General features: G+C 39.5%; 2 protein-coding genes and 2 long non-coding RNA genes across 10 annotated transcripts; 2 read left to right on the top strand and 2 right to left on the bottom strand.

The window, feature by feature from the left end:
* The first annotated feature begins 290 nt into the window (after positions 1–290).
* On the top strand, positions 291–19278 carry LOC100122828. 7 transcript variants are annotated; one of them, XM_031924912.2, is made up of 7 exons: positions 291–1330; positions 11847–13201; positions 13470–13630; positions 14269–14295; positions 14872–15156; positions 15527–15787; positions 16221–19278. In XM_031924912.2, the coding sequence occupies exons 1-7, from the start codon at positions 1240–1242 to the stop codon at positions 16423–16425; spliced, it is 2385 nt and encodes a 794-aa protein (XP_031780772.1). In that variant the 5' UTR covers positions 291–1239; the 3' UTR covers positions 16426–19278. The 7 variants fall into 7 exon arrangements, with proteins under 7 accessions (XP_031780772.1, XP_016837634.1, XP_032452753.1 ...); XM_016982145.3 differs by having other exon boundaries at positions 13467–13630; XM_031924914.2 differs by lacking the exon at positions 291–1330 and adding an exon at positions 9932–11121 and having other exon boundaries at positions 13467–13630.
* Positions 8355–9735, bottom strand: LOC116416404. Its single transcript, XR_004226842.2, has 2 exons — positions 8881–9735; positions 8355–8594 (listed from the first exon to the last, which is right to left on the bottom strand). It is a non-coding gene; the product is annotated as an uncharacterized LOC116416404 (long non-coding RNA).
* Positions 17421–20620, bottom strand: LOC116738504. The gene is made up of 2 exons (XR_004344588.1): positions 20408–20620; positions 17421–20316 (listed from the first exon to the last, which is right to left on the bottom strand). It is a non-coding gene; the product is annotated as an uncharacterized LOC116738504 (long non-coding RNA).
* A 58-nt stretch (positions 20621–20678) lies between these two features.
* Positions 20679–25638, top strand: LOC100118272 (ubiquitin-conjugating enzyme E2 Q2). The gene is made up of 6 exons (XM_001607571.6): positions 20679–21672; positions 23322–23669; positions 23768–23927; positions 24006–24157; positions 24272–24569; positions 24801–25638. The coding sequence occupies exons 1-6, from the start codon at positions 21511–21513 to the stop codon at positions 24830–24832; spliced, it is 1152 nt and encodes a 383-aa protein (XP_001607621.1). The 5' UTR covers positions 20679–21510; the 3' UTR covers positions 24833–25638.
* The last annotated feature ends 1952 nt before the right edge of the window (positions 25639–27590 follow it).

The raw sequence follows: 27590 nt of genomic DNA, 5'->3' as shown, positions 1-27590 counted from the left end.
GCTCACGCGCACACACACGCGCGCACACGCACGCACCGGGCGAACACGTGACATTGTTTATACAAAGACTGGCCACCCCCACCACCGGGCGAAATCGCTCGCCACTCGCCGCCGTCAGTTACCGAACCCCCCCACCACTTTAGCCACGGGCGCTTCAACCGGATGTGCGGCAACGTCGCAAACCGTTAAGTACATAGGTGCTATATAGCCCGAGCTCTCGAGGGTGGGGGGAGAGGCGCTCGAGCGAGACGCTGCAAAGCCACGGACCACGAGCGCGACAGAGACAGAGTGCGAATCTGCGAGGGGCGGGAGAGAGCGAGCGCCGCCGAGAGAGACAGAGCGATGTGGCAACGTTCCACATTCAAAATCCTAAGGCCTGCAAGAGAGAGATCCAGTCTGCCTGCTTCGTCGCTCGCTCACTCAGCCAGCGCGCGCAGTGGCTCTGCTCCTCTTTTTTCCTTGCCGCCACCACCGCCGCCGTCGTCGCTTGCCGCTCGCTCTAGCGCGGGTTATTATAAGGTAAAGCCAGATACCTTCGTTCTACGCTCGGAAAGACGTGCGGGCTGAGAGAGTGCAGTGTAAATAAGCATCAGAGAATTCAGAAGAAGATAAGAAACGAACGACGGTACAAGCTAGTTACTACTTATATACATCGCAAGTTTTGAAAACTTCGCAGAAATAGCACGAGCTTTTGTGCATACAGATACGCCAAAAAAAAAAAAAAAAAAAAGTACGGATGCAAAAGTGTTGCAGAACGGCATGACATGTAAAATACACAACGTGCGGGAAGGGTGAAAAGGTGCGCGCGCTTTTTTTTCCACGAAAAAGCCTCGTTTCAACGTGTTGGTGCTTGCACGCGCGAGTGTTTTGTTTCTATACAAGTTAACGCGCGCTCGCGCCGCATTCGTCGTTCGTGTTTTGTTCGAAACCTTCCAGTTGATATATACAATCCAGCTGAGCGTCAGTGAAGTCTCGACATTCGACGGATGCAGGTGGAGTTTTTCAGACGAGTGCGCGCTAAAAAAATACAAGTATCCAACCGGTCTGCAGAGACAGAAGTGACATGCGAAAGCGGTGTACACAAAGTGCAAAGAGCGCGCGAGTATAACTATTGACGTCCAGAAGTCAGACAGTAGAGAAACTGTAAGAGCATCAGCGGAGGCCGCGAGTGTAAATGTTAAATGTCAAGGAGGCGCGACAGAGGTTGGCCCGTTGAGTGCATTTCGTCCGTGGGAAATTATGTGCATGGACGTCCAGACTAGCGAGAAGATGGGAGACAAGAACAACGTCGACGAGGATGTACAGATAGTGGAAGCACACATCGACAAAGGTAAGCAGGATTGCACGGCATCTTTTTTTGTAGGTTATGTGCGCTCGCGCCGAAAACTTTTCCTTCGCTGTTTCTCCCGCTTGGCCAGCCCCTCACTTTCGTACTTCACGACATGTGTGCGCTGACTTTTTTCGTCGTTTTTCGTCGCTTTCTCCGTGTCTCACTCTTTCGCGCAGCTGCAAAGCGGCTCCGGGCGCGCGCGTTCTCGCATTATTACTGCAGCCTGTGTTTTCGATTAGCCGCGCGCAGCGGCGACTGCTGCAGCAGCGATCGGAGCCCGGCCGCGTGCTGTGCACGCAATGAGCGCACTGGCGCTCCCCCCGGCAAAACGTGGCTTTTCCAGCTTCTAACCTACCGTGAGTTTCGCGCCACGCCGACGCTATAGCGACAGCGACGGATGGATTGCAATTTTATAATGCGCGGAGGAGAGCGCGCATACACCAAGGCGGCCTGTCAAAAGCACGGCTATATTATTATCAAATAATTTAGTGCTCGGTAGTGTTGCTTTTTCTGTCTTTATATCCGGCCGTAAATACTTAAAAATGATAGTTGTTTTTTTGCTTTTATGAATTTTTACCGCTTTCATGTCAATGCTGTTGCGGCAGTAAAATTTGACGTTTCCATGTGTTTAAGGTTAGGACATTTATTATAGCTTGCGTTCAACGATGATTCCACACAATTTTTTTTCTCATTGTTACTCGTTAATAAAAATTGTTTTCATTTCATTGTTACCAAATAAAATGTCACCCGTAAACATTGATTTTAGGAATAACATATTGTATTTCGTCTACATCTTAAAAACATTTATTTTGCAAGTTTGGATTTACTTCTTAGCAAGTTTATGTAAACATATTGCGGTATGCAAAAAGAATGTCCAAGTGAAGTAAGGTTAACAACCTTGAAAATCGCAACCTACTTTCTAGACATTTCTTTTGAGAAATAAAAAAGATAAAGTTTTGTTGCGCTGCACTAAAAAGTACACATTATATTTTTATATTTGATTCAGATATTGTTATTGACTAAGAAATGTATTAAAGCAAAAATTTTTTCCTAAATTTTAGCATTTTCCACTAGTTCGTGGTTGATTATGGCGCTGCAAATTCTTCACAGATTATTAAACATATCGACGCTTGAGAGAAATAATCACGTATCTTGGAGCCTGCTCTGAAAATTCCGTACTTGTTTAGAAGTCGGCTCAAGCCGCTTCAAGAACCCCGTATCTCAAGATCAGCTTCAAGAAGGTAGTTTTGGTACTAAAGCGGATTATGAAATACGAGGTTCATGAAGTTGATCTTGAGATACGGAGTTTTCAAAGCGGACGCTGATATACGCGATTATTCTAATTATTCCTCTCAGGCGTCGATATGTGAATTTGATGTTTACGTCGCGATTAATAGACTTGGGTATGCCTGAAATCCGATGATTGTTAAAACATCAACATTCTAAAAAACAATTTCTTTCAAATTTACTGAGAGTCAAAATCGATGGAACAATTAAAAATGTATGAGTTCTAAGTAACACTTTTACATTATAACTAGGTTTCACATTATATATGCGCAAAAAATTTTAATGATTTCACAAATTATATTTATACTAGTAAATCAACGTTAATAATTAACTCATAGAAACATTTATTATGTCTGGTTAAACCAGATTATTTAGTACGAGTTCCGTAGACTTTGACAGAATACACAGAATAAGAAAATCGGAAATAATAATAATAATCGCAGTTAGTGCGCAAAATGACTAATTTTCACACAAGAAAAAACAGCTCACAAATTACCTTGCGCACGAGATTGTGAAGTTCATAGTATGATAACAAGCAAGATCACAAAAATCGGCCATTATAATATACTGATATTGATAATAATTTTCGCTGATTGCCGTGCAATAAGTATACACATAGTCTTCACACGATGAGCCTCTGAAGCTACGAGACAGTTAGTAGCATTTGGTGCCCCGCTTGGCACAGCACATGGCCCTCTCGCGGCTGTCAACTTTTTCATCGATACCTCGTGTTGCGAGGTAGAGGTTATGTTTTCGAGTAGTAAAAGGCATCTCTAACGGAATTTAACACGTCTTAAGGGAGTTCTCTTTTTATTGGTTATTTTGATGTGTGATTCTTATTTAGTGTACTGTAATTTGTATGGCTTCTTAAATAAACTCTACTTCGTAAATAAACAAAATACATAAAAAGTCTTCATTTTGACTAGTTTAGTATCGAGAGAACTCGCTTAAGGGGCGGTCAATCAAGGAGCAGCCGAACGGTGCCACCACAACATCCAAGTATCGCTCCGGTCAGGTGGCAAACTTCCGATTAACTAACGAATACAACACAACCGGGCACTTTAAAGTAAGAGTAACTCGTGCAAAACATGGTCTTAAGTGCATATTTTTTACGTGGCATTGGAATTACGATATGCCATACTGAGGCGCAGTGACTGTATATAAATTCAAGATGGCCGCTTGTTAGGCTGCTCTGTTGTCCGCCCCTTAATATGAAAGAAAATCAGACGCCGTTCACCAAAAGTCTGCTGTGCCCTGCAGAGGGCAGCAGAAGCGCGTATCCTTTGTCCTTTGCCCATCTCTCAAGGTGACGTGCATGCAGACGACTGGTACACATGTCTGCTGAGCCTACACCTCGGTCCGCATTCACGTGGATTCTCTTCTAAAAGCAGACATACATTCCAAATGAAAGGGCAAGTATCGAATTCTAGTAAGAGTAGATTAGTCTATTGGCTCCGTGCCCATCGCGGACAAATCACGAAGCTTTGGTATGCATCCCATATAACCGCGTGGAAAGTGGCGCCATGATGACGTCATTGCGCACAGAGCGAATAGCGCCAATCTTCTTTTGAATGTTATGCTTGATTGTTTGTGTCCACACAATGTGAGTGCCTGAGCCTCGGTCTGTGGTTAAAGAGAGCGTGAAATATTTTGTATCGCGTTGACCTGGGTTTTAGTGCGAGAATCGAGTACTTAGTGCATAGAACTTTATTCAAGTATAAACGGTACATCGCAAACAAATAACGGCCGTCTAAATTTAGCGACAAGAAACCAACTGTAAATATGCAGCTAATTACAAATCGATTTTCACATATCAATCAAATTCATTATTGTTAACATTATTTTCATCAAGATTTCTTTTTATATTACTCTAACCAGATTTTTTAATCTTATTTTTAAATTGGACATCTTATTTATTACAAATAATTTCTATCAAGGATTTGCCAATTTTAAGAATACGTATAAGATTTATCTAATGCTACGTGGTGTAGATGCGGTAAAGGTAAAACGCCTCATGTAACATGGGCTTAACTTAAGCGCGCACCGGTGCTCCCACTACCTTCTCCACCACCACCACCACTACTACGGCTACCACCACCCCTCTGATATGCGCGCGCACTCATAAATGTGCGGAGTCAGACGCTCAGCCAGCCTAGTATATAATACCCAATACACAACGACAACAGCGAATACATCGGATAGCATGCGCCAGTACCAAGCGTATCCGCTGTACATACATACATAGCCGAGCGTTCACTTGCGCCAGTACCTAACGCATAGAGAATGTGATGTAACAAAAGAGGCAGTACACGAGGAGAGCCGAGTATATCCGAACAAGCTTTCGGGCGATCGGTATAAAAGGCGCTTTATGTACAAGAGTGAAAGAGATGGATGCCGAAGTGTAGTGGCTTGCTATGCTATTGCCGTTGGTCGACGTGTCAGCTGCAGCTAGGCTGCTGGCTGCCATCTTGTGAATCCGTGAATGGATCACCTAGATAAATGACCGAATACAATTACCTTTACGTATGTCTTGATTTTGCACCCACATTCATTTGATTTTTCAAAACTTTCATTATTTTGTATCTTCTTTCCGTTACTTTGAAGAATATATTAAGAAGTTTCGAGATTCTTCCTCAATGGCCTTGTTTGTATCAAATGGCGCGATCAAAGGATAAGAACGCGCGAGAGAGATAGATGCATCAGTATACGAAGACGTAATTGTTATTGTTATCTCAGTGAAATATTCCTCCAGGCTTACGTAAGCTCTGTCTTGTGTTCATATTGGTCACTAATTTAAGTATAGAGTTTATAGCTTAAACATTTTAAGGATTTATAATTGTATCTAAAGTGCATATTAAGTCAAATAATACGTTAAGAATTAGCAGTACAGAAAATGTATTGAAATTTGTTTTCCTGAGCCGCCATCTTGATGGGATTGGGTAATCTTTTCCCACTAACGGCGCAGTAGCGGCTGCGCACTCGTCCACTTTTCTGCGTAGCAACCGGAATTGTGTATCATCGAGATATAAATATATTTATTGTAATATATGGATCTTTATACTTTTCTTATGAAACTGACGTGTACTGTTAGCAGTATAAATAAATTAGAAACTAAAACTAGTTTAGGATCTGTTTAAGTTAACTCAAACGGCTGAGATGAGTCACTCAAAGAGGGCGCCCGTTACGCCATAGCAACAGTTGCTGAGTCATGTGACTGTAATCCCAAGAAAGTACCTTGTCCTTACAGTGTACAATTAAGGTCAATCAAGTGTAAAAGTTTCTATTGAAGTAGCCATTAAAAGAGAGGAGAGATGTAAGAAGCAAATATTTCGTATATAAAAGAATAAGAGTAAGGTATGCGTGTGGGCGGCGCTTCGCCAAGACTTTCGGAAGAGATCTGGCAACAGCGCGCAGTCGTAAATCAACTTTAAAATAATCCGTATAATATGTACGCTGGTCCAGTACATGGGACTCGATGTGGCGTACCTCCCAGTACGTGAAGTAATGCGCAGAGTTGTTGTCAGTGGAGGCTGGTTGGGTTCTGCGCAGCTTCGGTTCTCCCACCACTCTCGCGGGCTTTTCAATCCCCCTATAAACGCCGACAACTCCCCCACCATTCGGGAAAATCTCATTTACCGAGGATGTCTGGTGGGGATGAGATGGGCGAGAGAGCAAGCTATATCTATATGGCTCACGAAACGTTTGCCAATCTTGGCACTTTGCCTGAAAGAGCATATCGACCGTGCGACGTTGTCACATCGCGGCAGCGAACGTGGAGCTCGGGCTAGCGCTCTTTCTCGCTTTCTCTCGTTCTCCCTGCCTCCCTCCTTGTCGCACTACCTTGTTGAAACCTAGTCGCTCTTTGAACTGTATGTACATGTATCTTCAGGCAGGTCCATGGCACACGATGCGGAGTCGATTTAACTGAAATAATCGACAAAGTAATATCGAATGCGAAACACACTGTTATTTTACACAGCAACTCTTAACATGCATTATTTGAAATTTTCTTTTATAATAAAAAAAAAATTCAGTTGAATTTTTTAAGTCATGAGTATACTTGCAATAGCCAGAACGATGCTCTAAAACTGGTTGAAATTTGATTAGCCATCATAAAATGAAAACTTAATTTAATATGTTGAAGATACAAAATTTCTTATGTACCCATAATTGGTTATATACAAAATCAATAACAGTTGAAAAACAAATAAACAATTTCTTGTTTCTTTGTAATGTTTATATGGAATTTTTCTTGAGTATTTAAAGCTATATTACAGATGGCATGCTACGAGGAAACACTTATCTATCTTTAGGACGAAATGACCTATTTAAAATCAAAATAACTCAACTTTATTATTAACAATATTATTTCATGACTAAATCAATATGCACTACTAAAGTAGGCCAATTTGAAATGTTTTTATGCTTTCATTGCCTCAATGTTGTGGTTTTGGTGATGCAAGTGGTTTCTTAAAGTTTAAATGACTTTTTGTTAGAAAGGAATTATCAGCCGATAATTTGACAATTACCAATTACTAAAAAGTACATTGCAATTAATATTTTCAAATTTCCTCAAGTGTCCATGTTTCAAATTTTTGCGTATCTGTCCCATAATTTTTTTATTTAACTTGGTAATAAGCAAAACTAAAAAAGTTAACTTTTATGACTATTAATAATAAAGTTTTCCGAGTATAGTCCGATATTGATATTTACAATATTTATGAACATATAATTATAAATGTTTGAAAAATGCTGTAATTGTTTGCTTTTATCAACATCTATACAATGCACTATAGCATTGAGCGTAATTAAACTTTTCTCAAAACATTTTCAACATAAAAAACAGTCTGTGCTGGGCAACCATAACTCGATTTTTATGAATGGGCAAAAACATCTTTCACTACATTTGGCGCTGCATCTGCAAATTTGTAAAAATCGAATCAGTATGAATACATAAAAGAGCTTACAAAATTACTCTATTGGGCAGTTAACATTTAAGATTTAAAGATATAGTGCAACAAGCTATATCAAAAGTTTCTCATTAGTAAACATTGAACGAGATCAATGAAACCACTTTTTCATTATTAAAACCGGTTTATCTATCCGTTCGAGTATTTTTCCATCATTTTAAATTGAAATCAGCCTAACGGACTGTGCAAAAATACGGCAGTTGCAAATTTCTTCAGATATCCTTTAAAAGCGCTCGGGTACGGAAGCCCAGTAAAGCCAACGAGGAATAAATGGCTTGCTGCGAACAAATGTAAACAAACTGACAAATCGATTTTACTCGTGATGCAACGAACGGGAAAAGGAGGGGCAGAGGGAAGGGAAACCCAAAAAGCAGGAAAAACGCGTAGAGCGTTAACAAAACATATGTTTCCCTCATCAGAGGGACGAAACCGTTGTAAAATTGTTATATCGATGCAAATAAGTCATTTTTGAACTATGAGCTATAAAGTGTCTTAAAAAAAGTACAAGTTCTAAAAGTTCTCTGGTTCAACAGCTGCATGGCTGTTCCAGCGCAAGGCACACTTATACATACTATTACTTGTAGAGTGTGTACGTGAGTATGCTGGAAATCTGAATTGAAGGTCACACTTGGCATTTAAAACGACATAGCACGGAGCCACCCTTTTGAATGTTCCGACCGAATCTTACCCTCGTAGATTCTGTATATCTAATTAAGCGCCGAATGCTCGGGGAATAGGAAACAAATAAATGCGATAAGTCTAGATCGTTCGATTGTGTTTATTATTTATTTGTCCCTTGGCATATTCTAGTATACATTTACAATTTTTTCCACATCGATCCAGTATTCAGTTGTTTCACATCACAGTAGAACACACGTTTTTTACTCCCAAAATAACAATACATTTTTAATCAGTTCTGAATGTATGCTACTATTTACGATTCAACACTTTCAGTGGTTTCTGCGGTTACTGTAGCGAGTAAAAGTTTTCCGTTTGCGTTGTTTGTGCTAGAATATAAAAGAAAAAATTTTGAAAGCGGATGAGTCATGAAGAAACACGCAAGAGACGACTTCGTGTTCCATTTCTTCTAGAGTTGATTCGCGAATCCATAGTTAATGCAACGACTATCGAAAATCTAATTTTAAATGGGGTCGATTCGATCTATGTTGAAAATATGAAAGAGTTCGTTTTCCCCTCCTGCTTCATCGATTGCACGCATTGTTAAAACAATCTGGTTATTCGCGAATCACTCGCACAGTCGTGGAGAATAGTGGGGGGATCATTACGACTCACCCCCTACTCCAGGCGTTCCTAATGGCGATTCCATAGTCCCCCCCCCCCAGCGAAGCCTTCTTTTTTCTCGTTCCAGATTGGCGCAACAGAATTATTCCTCGTTTTGACGGCGGAGCCGCGCATGCTCGGGACTATGTGTCGAGCAAACGTTTTACCCCGTTTCGCGCAGGTAATAATAAGACGGAAACGACGCGTGTCTACATATCTATATGCATTCGAGTATGTATACGGTGTGTATAGCTTCATCTCTGTCCCATTATCTGCTGCAAAACCGGAAAAAAGGACAGTTGCGCGGGGTGGGGGGTGGAGCTTCAGGGCGCATGCGCATCCGTGCCTCTCATCCTCTGTATTAGTAGAACGGATATAAGTGACTCCAAAAAATTTGCGACATTCGATCGCGACCGACTTAGTATGCGAATTTAAGGAAATGCCTTGTATAGACGCCTTAATCTCGGCTCTACGGCTGCGGGGATCGATGAACCCGATCAAACAGCCCCGCGGCTCTCTCGCTTACGCCTCCACAGCGGCCGAGCGACACGAGTACAGCCTTGTACATACAGAGTTATATATCTATATATAGAGCAGATTCGCGAAGATGTCCTGCGTCGCGAAGGAGCGAAAAAATAAGCTATAGACGAGATGAAAGCGCAGCAGCGGCTCGACTGCCGAGAAGGGGAAGGGGGGGGGGAGAAAAAAACGGTACAACTCTGCAAAATCGGCCAGCGAAAACATGCCAAGAATCCTCATGAGTATAGTTGCGCGCGCGCGAGAGAGAGAGAGAGAGAGAGAAAGAGAGAGAGAGAGAGAGAGAGAGAGAGAGAGAGAGAGAGAGAGAGAGAGAGAGAAGAGAGCGAGCGAGCAGCGCTGTGCGCGAAAAAAAGTCCGGAGAGAAAATAAAAAAGCGGTGCTGTAGGTGTAGTAGTAGTACCTACACGGCACGCGAGAGAGCGAGAGAGAGAGATTGAGAGAGAGAGAGAGAGAGAGAGAGAGAGAGAGAGCGCTAGGCGAGGTGTGTACCCGCCGGGACAAGAGCGTGTGTATGTACCGCGCGCACGCAGACACGAACGCGCGGAGAGCGCGGCGCGCCAGTACCGTGTGTGTGAGTCTCTCTCTCGGCCGTGGCCGTCGTCGCCGTAGCCGCGATACACAGTCCGCGCGTCGCGAGAAGCGAGGGAGAGCGGCCCGCAACGCGAGAAACGCCGATCAGCCTTCTGCACCGGGAGTTGGCGGTCCTTCCGATCGTTCGCGTTAACTTTCAAGATCAACTCGCTGTCTCGCGTTCACCTCGCCTGCATCACTGGCCCCCCAAGGTGTTTACCTCCGCCGCCAACTGCTGGCGTGGCTCGCCGCAGCCCACTGTGCAGCAGCAGCAGCAGCAGCAGCAGCCGTCCAGCGCCGTCCGGGCGTTATAACCTCAAAGCCATCAGCGCAGGCATTCCGATCGACCATCTCTCTCCATCTCTCTCTCTCTCTATCTCTCTATCTCTCTCTGTCGGTTGGCCGCTCAGCTACGCTACTACTCAGCAGAGTCGTGGGTGCGCTCGAGGAAGGTGTGGTTGTGCTCGGGGGCTAAGAGGATGGCCCCGTACTGCCGTCCACATGTCCACGGCGAAGCCGAGCGACCCGGGTAGACGAGGTCACCGGATTTGACGCTTCGGAGCGGAAGATGTACTATTGGTTCGGAGCTGCGGACGCGAGCTTAGGATCGCCCGGTGCGGCCCAGGAACGGCGAGACGACTACTACCACTGCGCTCGACACCGAACTCTCTGCTGCTGTGCTCTCTCCTTTCTCTCTCTAATTGAATTATCATACGCTTTCTCGGTGTAGTGCGCGCTTTCTGCCCGGATCTATCTATCCGTCGGAGGCTGATTGTGCGCGCGGGGAGTGTGCACGCACGGGCTGAAACGCACGGGCTGAAACGCACGGTGCTCCATAAGCATCTCGCGGTTGGAAGAGAGCGAGACGGACAGAGACAGAGCGAGTGCAAGGGTTGACTCGCGGACGGACCCGACGCTTGCACGCAGCGCGACATATACCTACGTATGTAGGTACCCCCGAGTGTATACACACACTGACTCTCCGCTCGGCGGATAGCAGATACATCTATAGACGAAAGAGTGAGTGAGAGAGAGAAAGAGCTATAAGGCGCAGGAGAGCGAGAACCGGAGTTTGGGAATAAGCAGATCGCCGCAGCCGCCGTCGCCGCATCCCCGCTTTCCCGATGTATGTTACGGATGACGGTACGTTTCTCCGGCTCCATGGGTCCGTTTATTTTTTTCCCCTTCAATCCAGCGTTTCCTCGCTCGCGATAGAAAACGACGCGTTGCGAAAGAGCTCTTGGTGAGTAGTTGCGCGGCTGGCGTTTCTCTGCCTGGGAGCCGGGCTGCTGGCTTTTTGCGCCATCCCCGAGAGCTGTGGCGAGTCGAAAAAATTATTGTGTATATAGAGAAATTATACTTGGACATTTGGTCCACAGGTGATGATACACATACTGTGTATCTCTTGTTGCTCGCTCATTGCTTTGCATAGGTCACTCTGCAAAAGTTGATTGGCCTTTTGCTACTGCTGCCACGATATTTTTGGCAAAAAGGTGCCTAGAGCGAATAAACTTTTGGACTTAGGCCTGAGCATGCTGACCAGAGTCTGATATCAAATACGCGTTCTTCTATAAGTACTGGTGTGCTATGCACTTTCCTCTAAATTCACAGTACAACTGAAAAATATAGCCTGTATAGATTTGAAAAACATTTTATCATTTTGAATAAATCCACATTAACTTTGTGTACCACGTGTACTGAAAAAACTTCTATGTTGGAAGTTCAGGATTACAGTTTCTTATTCATTAATTTTATCTAGTTCTGTTTCAATACTTAAAAATATTTTCCAATCCCTATGCACATTATAGTCTTATTTTTTTATAATAGCAATCATCGCTCAATAAACTAATATTCAATTTTTGTTACAGGAGCATTGAACAAGGTAGCTGTAAAGCAAGAACGTCCAGATGAAGCGGAAATCAGGGAATTGGCTGCCAAAATGGTGGAAGCACACAAGGCGAAAATGGGTACTGCGGCTGCCCAAGCAGCAGCCGCAGCAGCTGTTATTCCAAGATCGCCTGGGTGCAATCAAAATCTATCAGGACTGCTTGGATATTTGAACAATGTCAGGCGTCCAACACCAGAGACCACCGTGGTCAAGCCTGCCCCAGAAGGTAAAGCACCACTGGACGACGAAAGCCAAAGAGGTCGGTTTGGATGGACAAGCTTCGGCGACAATCACATACCGTACATATTTAGGGCCAGTGAAAAATACTGTGCGGTTAGGATTCTGGAATCCAAATTATTAAACAAGTACCTCAGTTATCTTCATTCAGATATTTACAGCTGTACATGTATACGAAGCTACTACATCACTGAGGCCGAAAGCAAACTTCTGAATGAAATCAATCTGAAACACTGTGAAAATCAGTTTGGTCGTGAGCAATTCACATGTAAAGATTTAGTAGTTCGTTTAGCAGATGCTAAAGAGTTCTACACCTTCTTAGATGTATGTTACACAAAGTTAACTGCTGGATCCAGTCAAAATGTGGTAGTTGGACACAAACCAGATAAATGTGGATTTATACGCATCAACAAAGAATCTGTAGTGCCGTATACCATAAAAGCAGGCCTCAAATATGTCCCATTGTTTTACTTTGAAGGAGAAACTGAGAATTTGAAACTTAAAGCAGAAAAACTGGAAGGTTGGGACCTATCGTACTTAAAGTTCTGCTGTAAGGTACAGGGTATACGCAATGAACTGTTTGCTAGTGAGACGTGTTCGGTGATCAGTTTAAATGACATTAAGAGTTACTTCCCTCCGGGTACGGGTTTCGAGGACTATTGGCCCAGTAAAGTGATGGACTCCCAGTTATTAGTGAATTGCAAAGGTAGCGGTAGTGGTGGAGGCTGGACAAAGCAGCCACCGACTCCACCGGTTGTGAAACAGGCAGTGCAACAAAACAACGTCTCCAAAAATTCCATAAATGCGCGAGGCGCGTCGTTACAGAATATGCTACCGCGAAATTCGCTACCCGCAGCTACTCTGCAAAGAGTCAATCAGAGGCCTGTGGTCACAACACACCCAGTGCACTCCTCTCCCACAGCCGTGTCCTCAGTGAGAACCAACCAGGTATCTCAACCAATGATGAATGCTGTTCAGGCTGCTACAGTCAACGGATGGTCTGGACTTGTTGGAGGGCAACCAACTTTTCCAACACCACTTGTTTCACAGGCCAATTCTATCATAAGAATGAGTGCAGCTAATTTGAACATGCATAATGTAAGTTGGTTTTTTTTTTTTTAATTACTGATAAGTTGACTTTAAACAGTTCAATGTATAACTGACTTTAACTTATCTTAATAGAGATAGAAATAGATAAAATCCATAAAAATTCAAATTAATTGTAGTAGTGCGATTTATGTATGATTCGATATCAAAACATATCTGTTACTAATTTTGTTAACAATTCAATTGTAAAGTTGCATAAAAGTCTAGTAGATTCCTATGTTGAATGATATTTTATAAAAACAATTGCTATTTACAGCAGTTATCATCAGCAACTAAAACGTATACACAACAATCATCTAGAAGTAGAGGGAGCTCGGGCACTTCTCAGCAGTATCCAGTTTATCCCAATACAACTATGCAAACAGCTGTACCACCACCTCTTATTCGAGCAACTGCGCATTCCAGTCAACCCAATCTAGGGTAAGGAAGAATATTCACATTTTTGTTGATACTTTTTAAGATTACAATATATCCATAGTTCTTTACTAGCATACTACACATTTTTGCATTAATTTCAAATAATTTATATAGTTTATGTACAATGTAGTTTATATAATATGGCAATGGGAAACAAACATAAACTTGTATATTTGTTATGTGTTTGATATTTCATGAGAAAATTATAATTGAAAGTACTCCTATTTTGCAGAAGCATTATTAAAAAGTTTATTGTATTATATTATAAATTAAAATATTGTTTGTTTGAGGAGAGTGATCTTTTAAGTGTCTCTTTAATAAGATTAAAAACACGTAGTGGTTCTCTTACTGGTCAATTTAATGGTTACCATATCATTATAAAATAAACATAACATGCCAGTGTATATAACCCATTTCTTGAAATTTTTGTTTCATTGAAAACCTGTTTAACTTTCATTTAAAAATTGAAAATTGGAAATTGGATTATTGATAATTAATAAAGTGTATGTCTATTTCCTATGAATATTTAATATTCTTTTTTATTGCATACATAGAATCAATGAGTATTACTGTAATACACATAGTTACCCCACTGTACATTTTTGTACCTTGTACATACAATATCATTTTTTTTAATATAGTTATCCAACCTATGGGAAGGATGACTGGTGAGTCCCCATATGATGTGTACTAATTATACATATATGAAGCAACAAAAGCATGGATGGCCATATTTAAGAATATTATTTAGTAGCAGAACTTTTGTACCTGTTTTCTTTTACTATATAGTGTTATACAAATTAATGTTTCTTTGAGGGAATGATTTAGTAAAGATGTATATTTTTTCTTTAAATTTTATTTTATAAAACGGTTCTGATGATCAAATTTCCATTTTTCTTATAAAATTACTGAAGTTTAAATTAAAGTTTTCCTTAAAAATGTTGCATGATATGTGAGCTCATATCTCACGTTGAAGATATAAATTATTTATTTCGAAGTTATATTATTTCGGAAGCTCATCAAAGTACAGCCTCTGGTTTAATTTTAATCTAAAAGTACAAGTTGTCTCTTAAGTACTATTGTTGATATTAGACTTTATGTATATTGATTTATGCTTGGACATATTTATCGACACAAGTCTATTTTTATTATTGATCCATGCTATGTATTCAATAATAATTGGAAAACTTTTTATAAATTCTTTCTCAATTGTTGTGTAATAAATTTAATTCTTTCACTTTCAGGGTATCTACAACATACACAACTCCAAGTTTAGGTGTACCTAATCCTGTAACAGCAAGCACATATCCACAAATGCTTGGTCTGAGTGCAGAGCAGGTCCAAGCTTTGATGCCGCCACAGACGTCGGCAGCTTCGCTGATGACGCACCCTCAGAGACACACGCCACCCATTTTGAACACCAGTCACGCCGGTCATACAATCCACACAAGTCAAAACACAAGTCACACAAGTCATGCAAAGTATCCACCTCCTCTCATACCAGTGAACGGCAGCAGCAATAACAATAGGTGAGCCATTGAAAATCGTCATCGCTGTTTGAGAGTGGTGGTTGAGGAAGTCCAAATAGTTTTATTTAAATTCTGATTTTATTCTATTGACTCACTAAAATCAGCTCTTTTTGTTCATTTTTGTAATGAAGAGTATTTGTAAGCTTGTTGTAAAGTCTAAATATTGAGTTGCTTATTGAAGCATTATTTATGACTATGGCATTGTAAATAAAAAGCTTTTAATAAAGAGTAAGATAAAAGAATTATAATTTATTTGACTATTATCAGTACTGTTATGAACGCTACGCATGTGCAAACTGTAAATTAGCCACCATGAATCAGCATAAAAACATGAAAAAAGTTATCTTATGATACATTAAATTGCTTTTAGGGATGCCAGAGGTAGAAAACCTTTAATACCCATAGTTGAAACGCACCCTTCTATCAATTGCCACGTTCAGCCTTACCAAGTGCAAAAGGCATTAGTTGAGGATAAACTGGTACCTTGCATCAATTTCAAGCCATACGTTTATTCAGAGCTCTTGATGACGTTGCCTGATTTTGTGGCTCAGTATTTTCCTGCCTGTGATGTTGATGATTGTAGGCAAGTTCTGACCGACGTTTTGATGGTGGAGCTTTATCAAGGAAACAGGTAATTATAATGATAATTATCAACTTATTGACAAAAATACTATTATTATATTATTAAAGTTAAATTGAATGGAATATTGTACTTTCGACCTCTTGAGGCAAAAAATAATACGCATATTATAACCTTTACTTTGATTTGGTCGATAATTTACTAGTAACCTAGACTGGTTAACTCTTTTTCTCGTTGCATAAGTTACTAGTTTTCAATTTCAAAAACTTAATCTTTCAAATAAGCTTCTGATTTAGATTAGGTGCAGGAGTAAACAAATTATGACTTTGATCTTTTTAAGTGAAATTTCAGTGCAATATAAGCTGATATAGGTTCTAGTGTTTATCAAAATTATTTAGTATTAAGTATTTTACGATCTGTATCATTGCAGTTTTTTATTCTTATAAAGCAACTTTTGAACTAATGAACGAATGATTTTTTGTAGACTGCAAATGGAAATGCTGATGAAGAACGGCAAGTGTTCTTCATTGACGGAAGAGCTTCCATTGATTCAAGTACGCAGTATCATGAAGTACATGCCACAGCTGAAGTATATGTTAAACAACCGTAACATGGGTATGCCTACGACGCCGCAACCCGCTCACTCGTCCGAGGAGCATCCGGCGAAGAAACGTCAGCGTACCAGCTAGGATTGGCTACAGCCTTACTGGCCGACCTATGACTATTATCACTCCGCCTTCTAGAATGTTCGAGGGCCTGGAGCATGCAAGGAAAGAGGCTTCTACCAAGTGGAAATAAACGGAAAGAGTGTAGAAGTGCGGGATTTCTTTTATTTGTGTTTAGAGAAGTTCTTACGTCAGTGTCGAAATGAACGATATATTCGAATAAAAAAGGAGGACCCTGTCAGTGCAACGAACATGCCCGTTTTATGTTCTTTTTATTGCATTGGAAGACAATTGGCGGTGTATTGCACAATACTCGCACATTCGCGTTGAGTTATCCATTAGAAACGGGGTAAGAGGTATTTATATCTCGAAGGTGAAGGTGTGATAGTGGAAAACAGGATGATGAGTATGGAATAATGTGCAGTCTTTCCTCCTCTTAAAAGAAAGATCCACTATGACAAGAATGTAAATAAAGAATGAGAGAAAAGAAAAAGCAGAGGCTGAGTAACGGACCCTTTGAATCTTTACTGTTCAGTTTGAATTTGAATATCAAGATTTTGTTAATTGATGGTTAAAATATCATTCATTTTGTTTGTAATAGGTCTTAAAATTATATCAGAATTTTTGTAATCAATGAGTGCGATAGCGCTCCGATGGCAAGTCTAAGTATAACGTATCTTACACTGTGCCATTGGTAGCCATCCCACGTAGATAATATTTTGGTTCATTATTACAAAAAAAAAAGAAAAAAAAAACGTTAAAATAGTTTTCTCTGCTGATTAATTCTTTTATTACGTATAAATTAATTAGACAACTCGTTGTAGTGAATTGAATTGAACGGATTCTGATTCAAAGCGCTGTATGCCAAAGCCTCACCAAGTTCCTAGTTATTACATATGTAATCCGATTCAAATGTCACAGGCATTTTTCTGCTATCTGCTCAGATGTGCAGTGTATTATTTATACGCGTAGATTAATTGAACGGTTTCTTCAAAAAGTAAAGTTTTTCTCAAGGAAAAAATTATTGAATTTAACGACTTAATCTTGAAAACTACATATGTACTGTTAGGTACCAAGTGAAGTTTACTGTAATGCGGTGGCGTCAATTTTTATTTTATACAATAGATTACAGTTTCAAACAATTAAATTTTGATTTATTTATTGAAAATTTAATTAACCACATTTTAATTATTTATTGCATTTTAATAGATTTTTGACTACTGTAATCAAATTGATACACTGATATGATCATGGTAATTAATAGCTGAACGTTAATATAATGTTCTGAAGCTTCAAATTAAAAAAATGAGTTGTATTTATTATTTATTTAACATGCATTCGTGTATATTAAATATTAGTAGTCTTCCGCCAGAATCGCGTTGCATTTAAAAGCACGCGAAGACTAATGATTGGAATCCATAGCTTTTAATAAAGACCACTTGAATTGAAGAAACCGTTGTCAAAAGTTTTCCATGCTACACGACCCTATAGGTAATACTGAAAAAAAAGATTGCCTGATACAAAGAGGCTATATTGACCTGTCATAATGAAATGGACTATTGCAAACAGGAATGGGAAAGAAGACAAAAAGTATGTAACTAATGTCGACTGACAGTTTCTGAAGTTCGCTAAAGAAATTGTAAAAAGCTCTAAATATGTATATTTCGAGACGAGAAATAAGTGTATATATAAAAACTTAGACTATGGTATTAAATTCACGCACGCCTCGCGCGCCTGAATTCTATATCTGTCGGTAATAAAGACAAAAAAAACAAAAGACACTTGCTTAGTAAAAAAAAGAAGATAAAACAAATATCCTGTTACGGTGAAAATGGTATATTTTATTTATAATTGAAGTCAAAATGTGACTTGAAAGATTCTATTTGCCATTAAAAAGATTACAGGAAACGGACTGGCTTCGTTGGAAAATTATCCGCGTCGTCGATCACACCATGTCTTTTTATGTATCGTTTCACCTCATAGTTGTGTTTGCATAATTTGAAAATAAGCAATTTACAAGGTTACACAGACAGAGTAACAAAATAAATTCCTTCTTTTATTATTTTGTTACTTTTAAAGAAGCGAAGAATCTTTGAAGAATTTCCTTTGGATTAAATAACAAAAAAACACATAAAAATGAATCAGAATAAAAATAACAGTTCTCGTTTTTTATATGTGAAAATAAAATTTGCATAAATTTGTTTGATTACAAAATTATTTTAAATGCAAACCTATAGTACAGAAAAAAAAAACAGTTTTGAACGTGTACTACCAGCTACAGTTTTTTAACCAAGTTAAGAAGAATGTTTACTTTTTATAATTGAATATTTGAAATTGTGTGACTGAATAAAATTAATAAAATCAATCGGTTGATGGAGAAAATCCACAAAGACTGCTAATAGACATCAATTATATAAATCTTGCAAAGTGTAGGAATTTCTTGTGTTTCTACAATTTTTTAATTTAAACGCTCAATTATAATCTATCTATCTCTGTCACTCTTATCCAACTTTATAATATGGTATTTCGGTTATCGGCTCTATTTTAGCTTAATACTGTCATAGTTGTAATTGAAAGAAAAAAATAAGTAAATAAGAAAAACGAAGAAGGTGCGATAATAAACGTAGAAACCACTAAAGGTATTTTGTATATCACTGAATCTCGAGAGAACAGAACTGTGCGAGGCCCTTAAGTCCAAAATTTAGATTTTAATTGTAATTATTAAGTAACTCGTTAGTTTAGAGCATTTATTTGTTAAACGAAACTTGTTAAAATAATACGTGTATTATAATTTATCACTTCGTCGTCTGTAAATATAACTCATAAGAAGTAAACTAGAAATAATAGATATTTCAAATAAAATCGTGATAAATGAAATTCTTTTTTTTTTGCTTTTATTTTCATCGCCGACAAAATACATTCCTGTTGATGACGTGTGCAACGATTGCTTAACAGTTCCCTATATTATGCTAGATAATCGAAAAGTTTTGTTTGTTCCGCAAATGATATGATATGATAATTAGCCTTTAAACATAGATACTATAAATTTTTGTGTAAGAGCCTTGATTTTATACATTTTGGAAAAAAAAATTTTGTTTAAACTGGGCATTAACCGAGTATATATTGTTTCGCAGACAGTTATAGGATGATTGACAAATAAATTCGATTTGATATTATTATTGAACATTTGTATTTGTCATATTGAAAATAACAAAATTTATCAGTACGTTTCACTACTAGTCCGAGAATATAATTTGTTTCTACACTACGTGCAAGGTTCATACATTTCTAGCGATAGCTAAGGCGCACACTTCACGCTTGGTGTGAAAAGAAAAATTGCATATATATGCACCGCGAGAGAAGAGAGGGCCACCCAAAAGCATGTATTTACCAATTTACGCGAGCAATGAATTTCAGTAAACATTATTTTATCGTCATCTGGCAATGGCAACATAGAAAATGCGTGGGAATTACTGTGGGTACCTGCGTGGAGGCGTCTTTTTTTTATAGTCGATCAACTCTCGCAGATGTGGCCATATGGAAAACATGTGACGCCCGTCTGTTAATTTATATCGCTAAGAATCGTTAATTTCAGGGGTATACTGTTTAATGCTACGTTCGTGACATTTTTCAAATTTCTAGGATTACTTTTTTTTTCAGTTTACGATGATTCTAGTCTACAAAAAATGTGCGCGCTGTACTGAAGCATGACGCACGTGTATGTACGTAGTTACGGTAGTAATAAATCACATTTTCATGCAGTGATACTTGCAAAAAACAAAATTGGAAAACAATTACTTAAACCGATTTGTAATTCGATTTAGTGGCAAAATTCCTTATGCACTTGGACTCTTTGACTGACTGCTTTCCAATCGTTCAAGCTGACTCGAATGCCGCAAATATTCCAGCTTTTCTCTATGAAATAATAATAGTAATAACGTAAGCCGTTCGGGGATTTAAAAATTTAAAGGGACCCTATAAGCGTCCACGGTACCACACAGCTTACCGCGTTTTCTGACGTCAGCAGTCCCAAGTTTCGCTTAAAACAAAAAACAAATTAACGTCAGAGCAACAATTCAAACGAACCAACGAAATCCCTCCAGAGACAAGGAGAAAAAGAGACCTTGCGCGAATTTTTGAAGGAAAAGCAAAGTCAGAATCATGCAATGGATTCGGAGCTGTACGCGTGGAGCGAGTAAAACTGCGGGTCAGCGCCATCTGGCAGAGAAACAGGTCTACGAGTGAACCTGCGATGCGGCTCGCGAGTCGCGGTTGCTGCTGATCAAAGAGCTGAGGCCTGAGCGAGCATCCCTCTGGGTTGCAGAGAGCAGAGTGATCAAGTCGGCGGGCAGGTACACATCGGCTGTACCGTGCGAAAGAGCACACGCGCGACAGTGGAGTAACAGTTCAGCTCTCGGAGTCGTACGAGGACGTCCGAAGCAAGCGGTTGGCCGCTGTAATATCGCCCTAGCTATAGCCTGGCGACTCACGCAGTCATCGGCCAGACACCGCTGCTATACCTCGCGGAATCGTACAGTATACGGTGTTGGTGCGGCGAGTGCGCGCTCGTCGCCATTTTCCTCGGCGCTCTCGTTCACTGTTCGCGCAGCAGCGGCCTGCGGCAGCTACTACTTAGACAGCCGAGTACCTACTTGGCACAAGGCGACGGGAGCGTAGAGAACGAGCCCGCGAGTCGAGCAGCCGAGGAGTTAAATCCGTTTACGGCTCCTAGCCGAGCAGCGCAGCGAGAGGCCAAGTCCGTTGCTTTGCTGCTGACGCGCGCGCGCGCGCGTGTGTGTGTGTGTGTGGGTGCGTGCGTGCGAGAATATACATAGCGGAGTAGTGCCTATACTCTGTAAGTTCGGAGTGCAGCGAGGTGCACCGATGTGCTGCGGCAGCGAGAGCAGCCCCTAGCAGAGCCGCGAGAAGCAGAGTAGGACTCGGCCCGGTCGGCGACACCTGCGTCCAGCCGTGGACGGGGGTCTCTGTGTGCGGAGCGCCGGTCACGGCGGCTGCGGCGGCGGCGACGACCCAACCCAACAAACAACCGACGAGCTGAGAGGACGACTGGGACAACGGGAACAGCAGCCTAGCGGTTGAGCAGCTCCAATGGCTTGTCTCAATACCCTCAAGCAGGAGATCAGGACTCTCGAGTCCGTCTTTCCCAAGAGCCATGAGCGCTTTCAGATAATGTCGGCGAGCGTCGACGAGCTCAGCTGTAGGTTCGTCGGCAAGAACGGCAAGAAGTACGAGATTCACGCCAATATCACAGTGAGTACATAACGCATGCATCTACAGTATGCATGTGTGTGTGTGTGTGTGTGTGTGTGTGTGCATATATATCTGCCCCTATACGGCGCTTTTATTTCTTCCTTTTGGCCCGTTCTCTCGCTCTCTGCTTACACGCGACGAGAGATGTGCGCAGCAGAGTATGGGTGTATAGTGGGAGTCACACAGACGTGCTCTGCTGCTGCTGCTGCTGCTGCTGCTGCTGCTGCTGCTGCTGGGCCTTTGTTCGGCCAAATCGCGGTGAAAGAGGGCCGCCGCCGACATTTCCCGTCGATTATTTCCCGTCTCTTTTTCGCTCCCTCTCTCTCCCCGTCTCACTTTGCGAACAGCAGCGCCCAAGTCGTTCGCGTGCAGCGATACTCTCCTTGGCCGTCGTCTCGGTGCAGGCTCGTCCCCCGCGCGCGTGTGACGCGTGTATATAGGTATATAATATATAACTCTCCGTGTCTCTCCGACACGGGACAAAGACGGGGCCGACGATTTCGACCGAGACGCTGCTGATGCTGCTGCTGCTGGCTGGCTTCCTTCTCTCCTCTCCTCTCCTCTCCTCTCCTCTCCTCTCCTCTCATACTCCCTTTTTCTCGCGTTCTGCATCGGCCTGCCTTTCGTTCGACGACGTCTGCCTACATGCACGCTGCGCGTCTGGCGCAAAGTTTGCGCGAGATTTTCGCGAGGGTCGAATCGATGGGGTTCGCCCGCTTTCTCTCCCCTTCGCCTCTCCTGCTCTCTCCCTCTGGATATAGCGCCCAGACCGCCGTACGTGCGCGGCGAGGGGGTGGTGTTGCGCGCGAACTAGAGGTCAATGCATGCCGTCGAGATTAGAGGGTAAGGCCCTTCCGAGACACGAGCGAAGAGAGCCGCGCGGATATTGGATTTGAGTGGATGAGCAAGTTTCCGGGATTTCGCTGGGATGTTTTTTTTTTTGGTCGATTGATTTACGTGCTCCTGATGTCTACAATGGAGCTTTGTTTTAATGTTTCTTGGAGGGTACTGATAACTGATCTAGTTAAAATTTCGCCAAATTGCAATGTGGTTTGTGTATAGGATATAGCAAGAGAACTGCTGGAACTTGGGAGAAAATGGCTCTATTGTCTAGGCAACCTGTAACCACAAACTTTGTTCTAGCTGATATCGAGCTTCTATACTCTCTTGCAATTGGATGGATATTATTAATTTTTTTGGGAGTGCACCAATTTAAATTCATGTCTCTGTTTATTACATAGTTTGCTTCTAATTTTGTACCATCTATTTTCATACATACAAGTAATACACTCTATATTTATAACATAACTAGAATCAAGACTGATGCTGCTCAAAATTTATTCATATCATTTCGTCATTCATAGTTTAGTTTATATAAGTACTGCTATTATAGGTGCTTCCTTAATCAAGTCCCTTTAATCAAGATTCCTATGTCCAAATACATATTTGACACGGTGTCATTTCAAATTTTAGACGCTTGGTTTTGCGTTGTATATTCTCAATAACTGTGATTGATGATTTCTTAGGATTGGGTCACTGCATTGCCAAACCAAAAAAGTTTTGTCTCTGATCGCATTGCATTTTATTAATGATCAATACATTTATCAAGGTCAAGTCAAGGATTAACTTTCTTTTCTATTTGCCTACAGGAAACTTATCCTTCAACACCTCCAGTATGGTTTGCAGAGTCAGAGGAAACAAGTGTTACAAATGCTGTACAAATATTGAGTAATACTACCGGTCTTGACAACCATGTTATAAATCAAGTAGGGATCCTCCTGAAAGAATTATGTCGACTCCATTCCTTACCCGAGCCTCCAGATGTTGAACGCCTTAGAACAGCCTTTGACCCACTCAGATTGGGTAATGCAACAGATGCAGTACCTCAGCGAATGGAGGCTGAAGATACTGAAGATCTTGATGAAGATGAAGAAAGCGAAGCCGAAGAAGATCTTCATTTAGATATGGATGAAGGAGAAACCAATGCTAAAAATAAGGTAATTGAGTAACCCTGCTCAAAATTTAAATTCATGAATCAAATGTTAGTTTTCCAAACACTTATTCAATATGATATTTATATTATTTTATACCAAAGGGAGATGAGATGGCCCTAGAACACCTAGCAACACTGGAAAGGCTGAGACAAAATCAGCGACAGGATTATTTGAAGGGTTCCGTATCTGGAAGTGTACAAGCCACCGATAGGCTTATGAAAGAACTGCGTGACATTTATCGAAGTGACAGTTTCAAAAAAGGTACATCTTTATGTGACTTAGATATACCGTAAAAACAATAGATTACTTAATACTAACTATTTTCTTTATCAATATTAGGAATGTACAGTATAGAGCTTGTGAATGACAGCTTGTACGAATGGAATATTAGGTTGAAGTGCGTTGATCCTGATTCACCACTGCACAATGATCTAGTACTTCTAAAAGAAAAAGAAGGAAAAGACAGCATACTTCTTAATATGCTTTTTAAGGTTTTCATTTAATTTTTCGATAATGAGTATACGATAAGACTTTACATAAATATATTTAGATAAAGAATAAAACTGTCGAGTAGCAGTAAGCTAATATTGTATCTATTTTCGTAGGAGTCTTATCCATTCGAACCACCATTCGTAAGGGTGGTTTACCCCATGATATCCGGTGGATACGTCTTGATTGGCGGAGCCATATGTATGGAACTGCTGACAAAACAAGGCTGGAGTTCCGCATATACAGTGGAAGCTGTAATAATGCAGATATCGGCGACGCTGGTGAAGGGAAAGGCACGCATTCAGTTTCAACCAACCGGCGGTGGCGGCAAAGTTTGCAGCGGACAGGGGCAGTACAGCCTTGCACGAGCGCAGCAATCTTTTAAATCGCTCGTTCAAATTCATGAGAAAAATGGTACGGACTTTATTTATCATAAACCCTTTTATTTTTGCTAATCATGCACCAATGATTTTATGTAATTCGTCAGTCTTTTTAGTATTGCAGCTTATATTTTTTGTCAGTTTTTTTTATGTTAATACATTGTAACTTTGTTTAGTGCTATATTCCATTTTAAAATTGATGCATCTTTGAAATTAATTTAATATATTTGGAAGTAATATAAAATTATTATATATTATGTTGCAGGTTGGTTCACACCACCAAAGGAGGATGGCTAATGAAACATAGTGTGAAGGAGTGACAATATTGACGCGTGCTTATATTTGAGACTTTATCGGTGATCCGAAAAAATAATAGTTACGATAAATGATTTGATACACAAACACAACATTAACTAGGTAACTTAAAATTTAAGATACTGAATTAATCGTATGTATAATTCCTTTGATCGCAAAAGGATCGTCGCGCAAAGCAAAGTGGTGTGTTTGATTTTCATATCTATTATACTTTCCTTAGATGAATATTGGGACAGTTAGTATTGATCGATCTAGCAATTTCTGTTGGGCGGGAACAGTTTTATGTTCGTGAAAATTGTGATCGCTTTTATTATTTTCATGAGTTCCAGTCAAATGTGCCCGCTCGAAAATATGAAATTATAACAAAAAACATGAAACTGCGTGTATGCAAATGTGCTTCCTTTTTCACCGAAATGTAGGCTTTCGATAATAATTTGTAGATTATATTGTGTAGCAAGAGCGAGTATCTTTCCGTTTATAGGGTCTTTTTGACCAATTGTAGTTTGCAGAACAAGTTCAAGCGAGTGCTTATCGTTTTTCGGAGAGAAGTACTGCAAACAATACTTGATGAAGAGCTCCAGTCTCGCTCTTGGCGTACATACAAATTTTTGTAACACATGTGATGATTTTTGCATTTTTTTCATACGTGGGAAGCAGACGATTTAACTAACTTTTTAGCGGGTCATCATGAATTTTCACCGACTGCTGACAGTTAGTTTTGCTTGGTGGTTTGAATAGATCATTTTTAAAGCCCGCTACGTTGAAATAAAAGTCTCAAAAATCATAAATGCGTTATAAAAATAATTTTTTTTATTGTTATCTCTCTTTTTTTAATTTGAATTAGATAAGTATAAGCACTACGATTTATGACAAGATGAAACTAACCGCGTTTTTAGTAAAATTTTATAATCAAATTTCTGATGGGTAAACAAGTGAGTCTGATGAGATATAGTGGACGTACATTTTGTTGCATTATGGCTCTTATTTTCACGTTTAGGGTAAAGTTGATTTCGCTTGTATATGTACGATAATATTGTATAAGTGATGGCATGAATATTTGTGTGTATAGCTCCAATATATATATATATATATATATATATATATATATATATATATATATATATATATCAATACATATATAATATAACTTTTGATATAAATGGATCTAGCTGTATTTAATCAAATACACACATAAGTTAAATTCCAGGTGCCTTTTTTGAGTTTTGCAGAATTACAGAATTTAATGTCCATCTTAAGTAAAATTTTTATTAAAATTCATTACAAAATCCGGATTGTGAATTTAAAAAAAGCTGTACAGGTTGTTCAACCATTATTTTAAGAATACCAAGCTTTAAATTACACTCAGTTGTAATCATTAGGTAACAACTTATGACATTGATTGATGATAAATATAACATATATTTTGCAATCAATAGTATAATTGGTGTAGTAGCATAAGTACATAAGTATACTGTAAAATACAATTTTGCACAATTTTAAAACAGGATGTGTTAATCGTTTTTCTTTCAAAAAATAATACAGTTTTACAGAGACTACAGATGTATATTGAATTTTCAGTTAATAGATTTTTTTAAAGTTATGAAGTAGCAGAAAAATTGATCACATTGTATGCTCTAGTGCCGTTATACAAATACAAAGTTCAGTTCTTACTTAAACTTTTCAATTATTTGTTTTTTAATGCTCACTGCCTCAAACCATATCCTTAATCTCTGATGAACTTTTTTTGAAAAATTCTTTTAACTCCGAGTGTACAGCTTAGTGCAATATAATTAAAGCTTAACTATAATATTTTCTCAGAATGCCAATTATATAAAAGTTGTAGATAAAATCAATTATGTTACATTATTTCTTCCTTAATTTCGCATCGTATTAGATTATTGTTTAGCTTTTATACATCGATGGATTTTCTATATTATCAATTGGCATATTATTGTGAATAATTAGTCCTAAAGTTTACAAAAAAATTCTGATGTCAATATATAGTGTAGTCAATACTATAAGAATTAGAGTACACGTGAATAGAGCCATTATGCATCATTTATCTTATAAAAAAAAAAGAAGCATTAAAGAAAATGTCGGTTTATGATAAATAAGATTTCTTATATTTTTTGCGTCTTAAATAATTTCCGTTGATGCAAAATTTTAGACTTAGAAAATTGATATAATAACTTGAAATTGTTTCTTGATAAAATGCTGTACTATTGAAAATATGAATTTTGAACTAATTATAGTTTGTTGTATTTGTAAGTAAAATACATGCACTTCATTCTATTTAATTATTCTTATTTCAATTTCGTTCCATGCTAAAATATTAAGCAGAATTGTTCTGATTAGCTATTCAAAAACTGAAAAGTGTTAGTAAAAATCAGTAGTAGTCGGATTGTCCTTATTCATGTACGTTGTAAATTCCTTAAAAGTAAAATTCGATTCAGAAGTAAAGAAGGAATTATGTAAAGGGCAAAGCATATCGAATCTCATGAACTGTTAGAAAAAAATTATCACTTGACATAACACGAGCATTATTTTTTGTACGAAGAGTTTGCCGGAGCATTGTAAATTTTTAGCGGAAACATTTTAGAGAAATAAAAATATATAACGATACAAAATAAAGTAAAACTAAATTTCGCGTTAGACAAGACAAGGGTTGGTGCAAGCTTATTTTTTGCTATACGCAGTGATTCTAAATTTCGTAAATATTGTACAGAAGAAAAAAGAGGAA

This window comes from Nasonia vitripennis, chromosome 2 (genome assembly GCF_009193385.2).
Source record: "Nasonia vitripennis strain AsymCx chromosome 2, Nvit_psr_1.1, whole genome shotgun sequence".
Classification (NCBI taxonomy): Eukaryota; Metazoa; Arthropoda; class Insecta; order Hymenoptera; family Pteromalidae; genus Nasonia; species Nasonia vitripennis.
Note: the sequence above shows the minus strand (reverse complement) of the source record. Positions and strands in the feature narration are given on the sequence as shown.

Bases quoted from the DNA above. Each gene is read 5' to 3' on its own strand.
- LOC100122828 (XM_016982145.3), top strand. From the start codon at position 1,240: ATGTGCATGGACGTCCAGACTAGCGAGAAGATGGGAGACAAGAACAAC. The intron at 13,202-13,466 runs GTAAGTTGGTTT...TGCTATTTACAG, and splicing joins CTAATTTGAACATGCATAAT to CAGTTATCATCAGCAACTAA. The intron at 15,157-15,526 runs GTGAGCCATTGA...AATTGCTTTTAG, and splicing joins GGCAGCAGCAATAACAATAG to GGATGCCAGAGGTAGAAAAC.
- LOC100118272 (XM_001607571.6), top strand. From the start codon at position 21,511: ATGGCTTGTCTCAATACCCTCAAGCAGGAGATCAGGACTCTCGAGTCC. The intron at 21,673-23,321 runs GTGAGTACATAA...ATTTGCCTACAG, and splicing joins AGATTCACGCCAATATCACA to GAAACTTATCCTTCAACACC. The intron at 23,928-24,005 runs GTACATCTTTAT...TATCAATATTAG, and splicing joins AAGTGACAGTTTCAAAAAAG to GAATGTACAGTATAGAGCTT.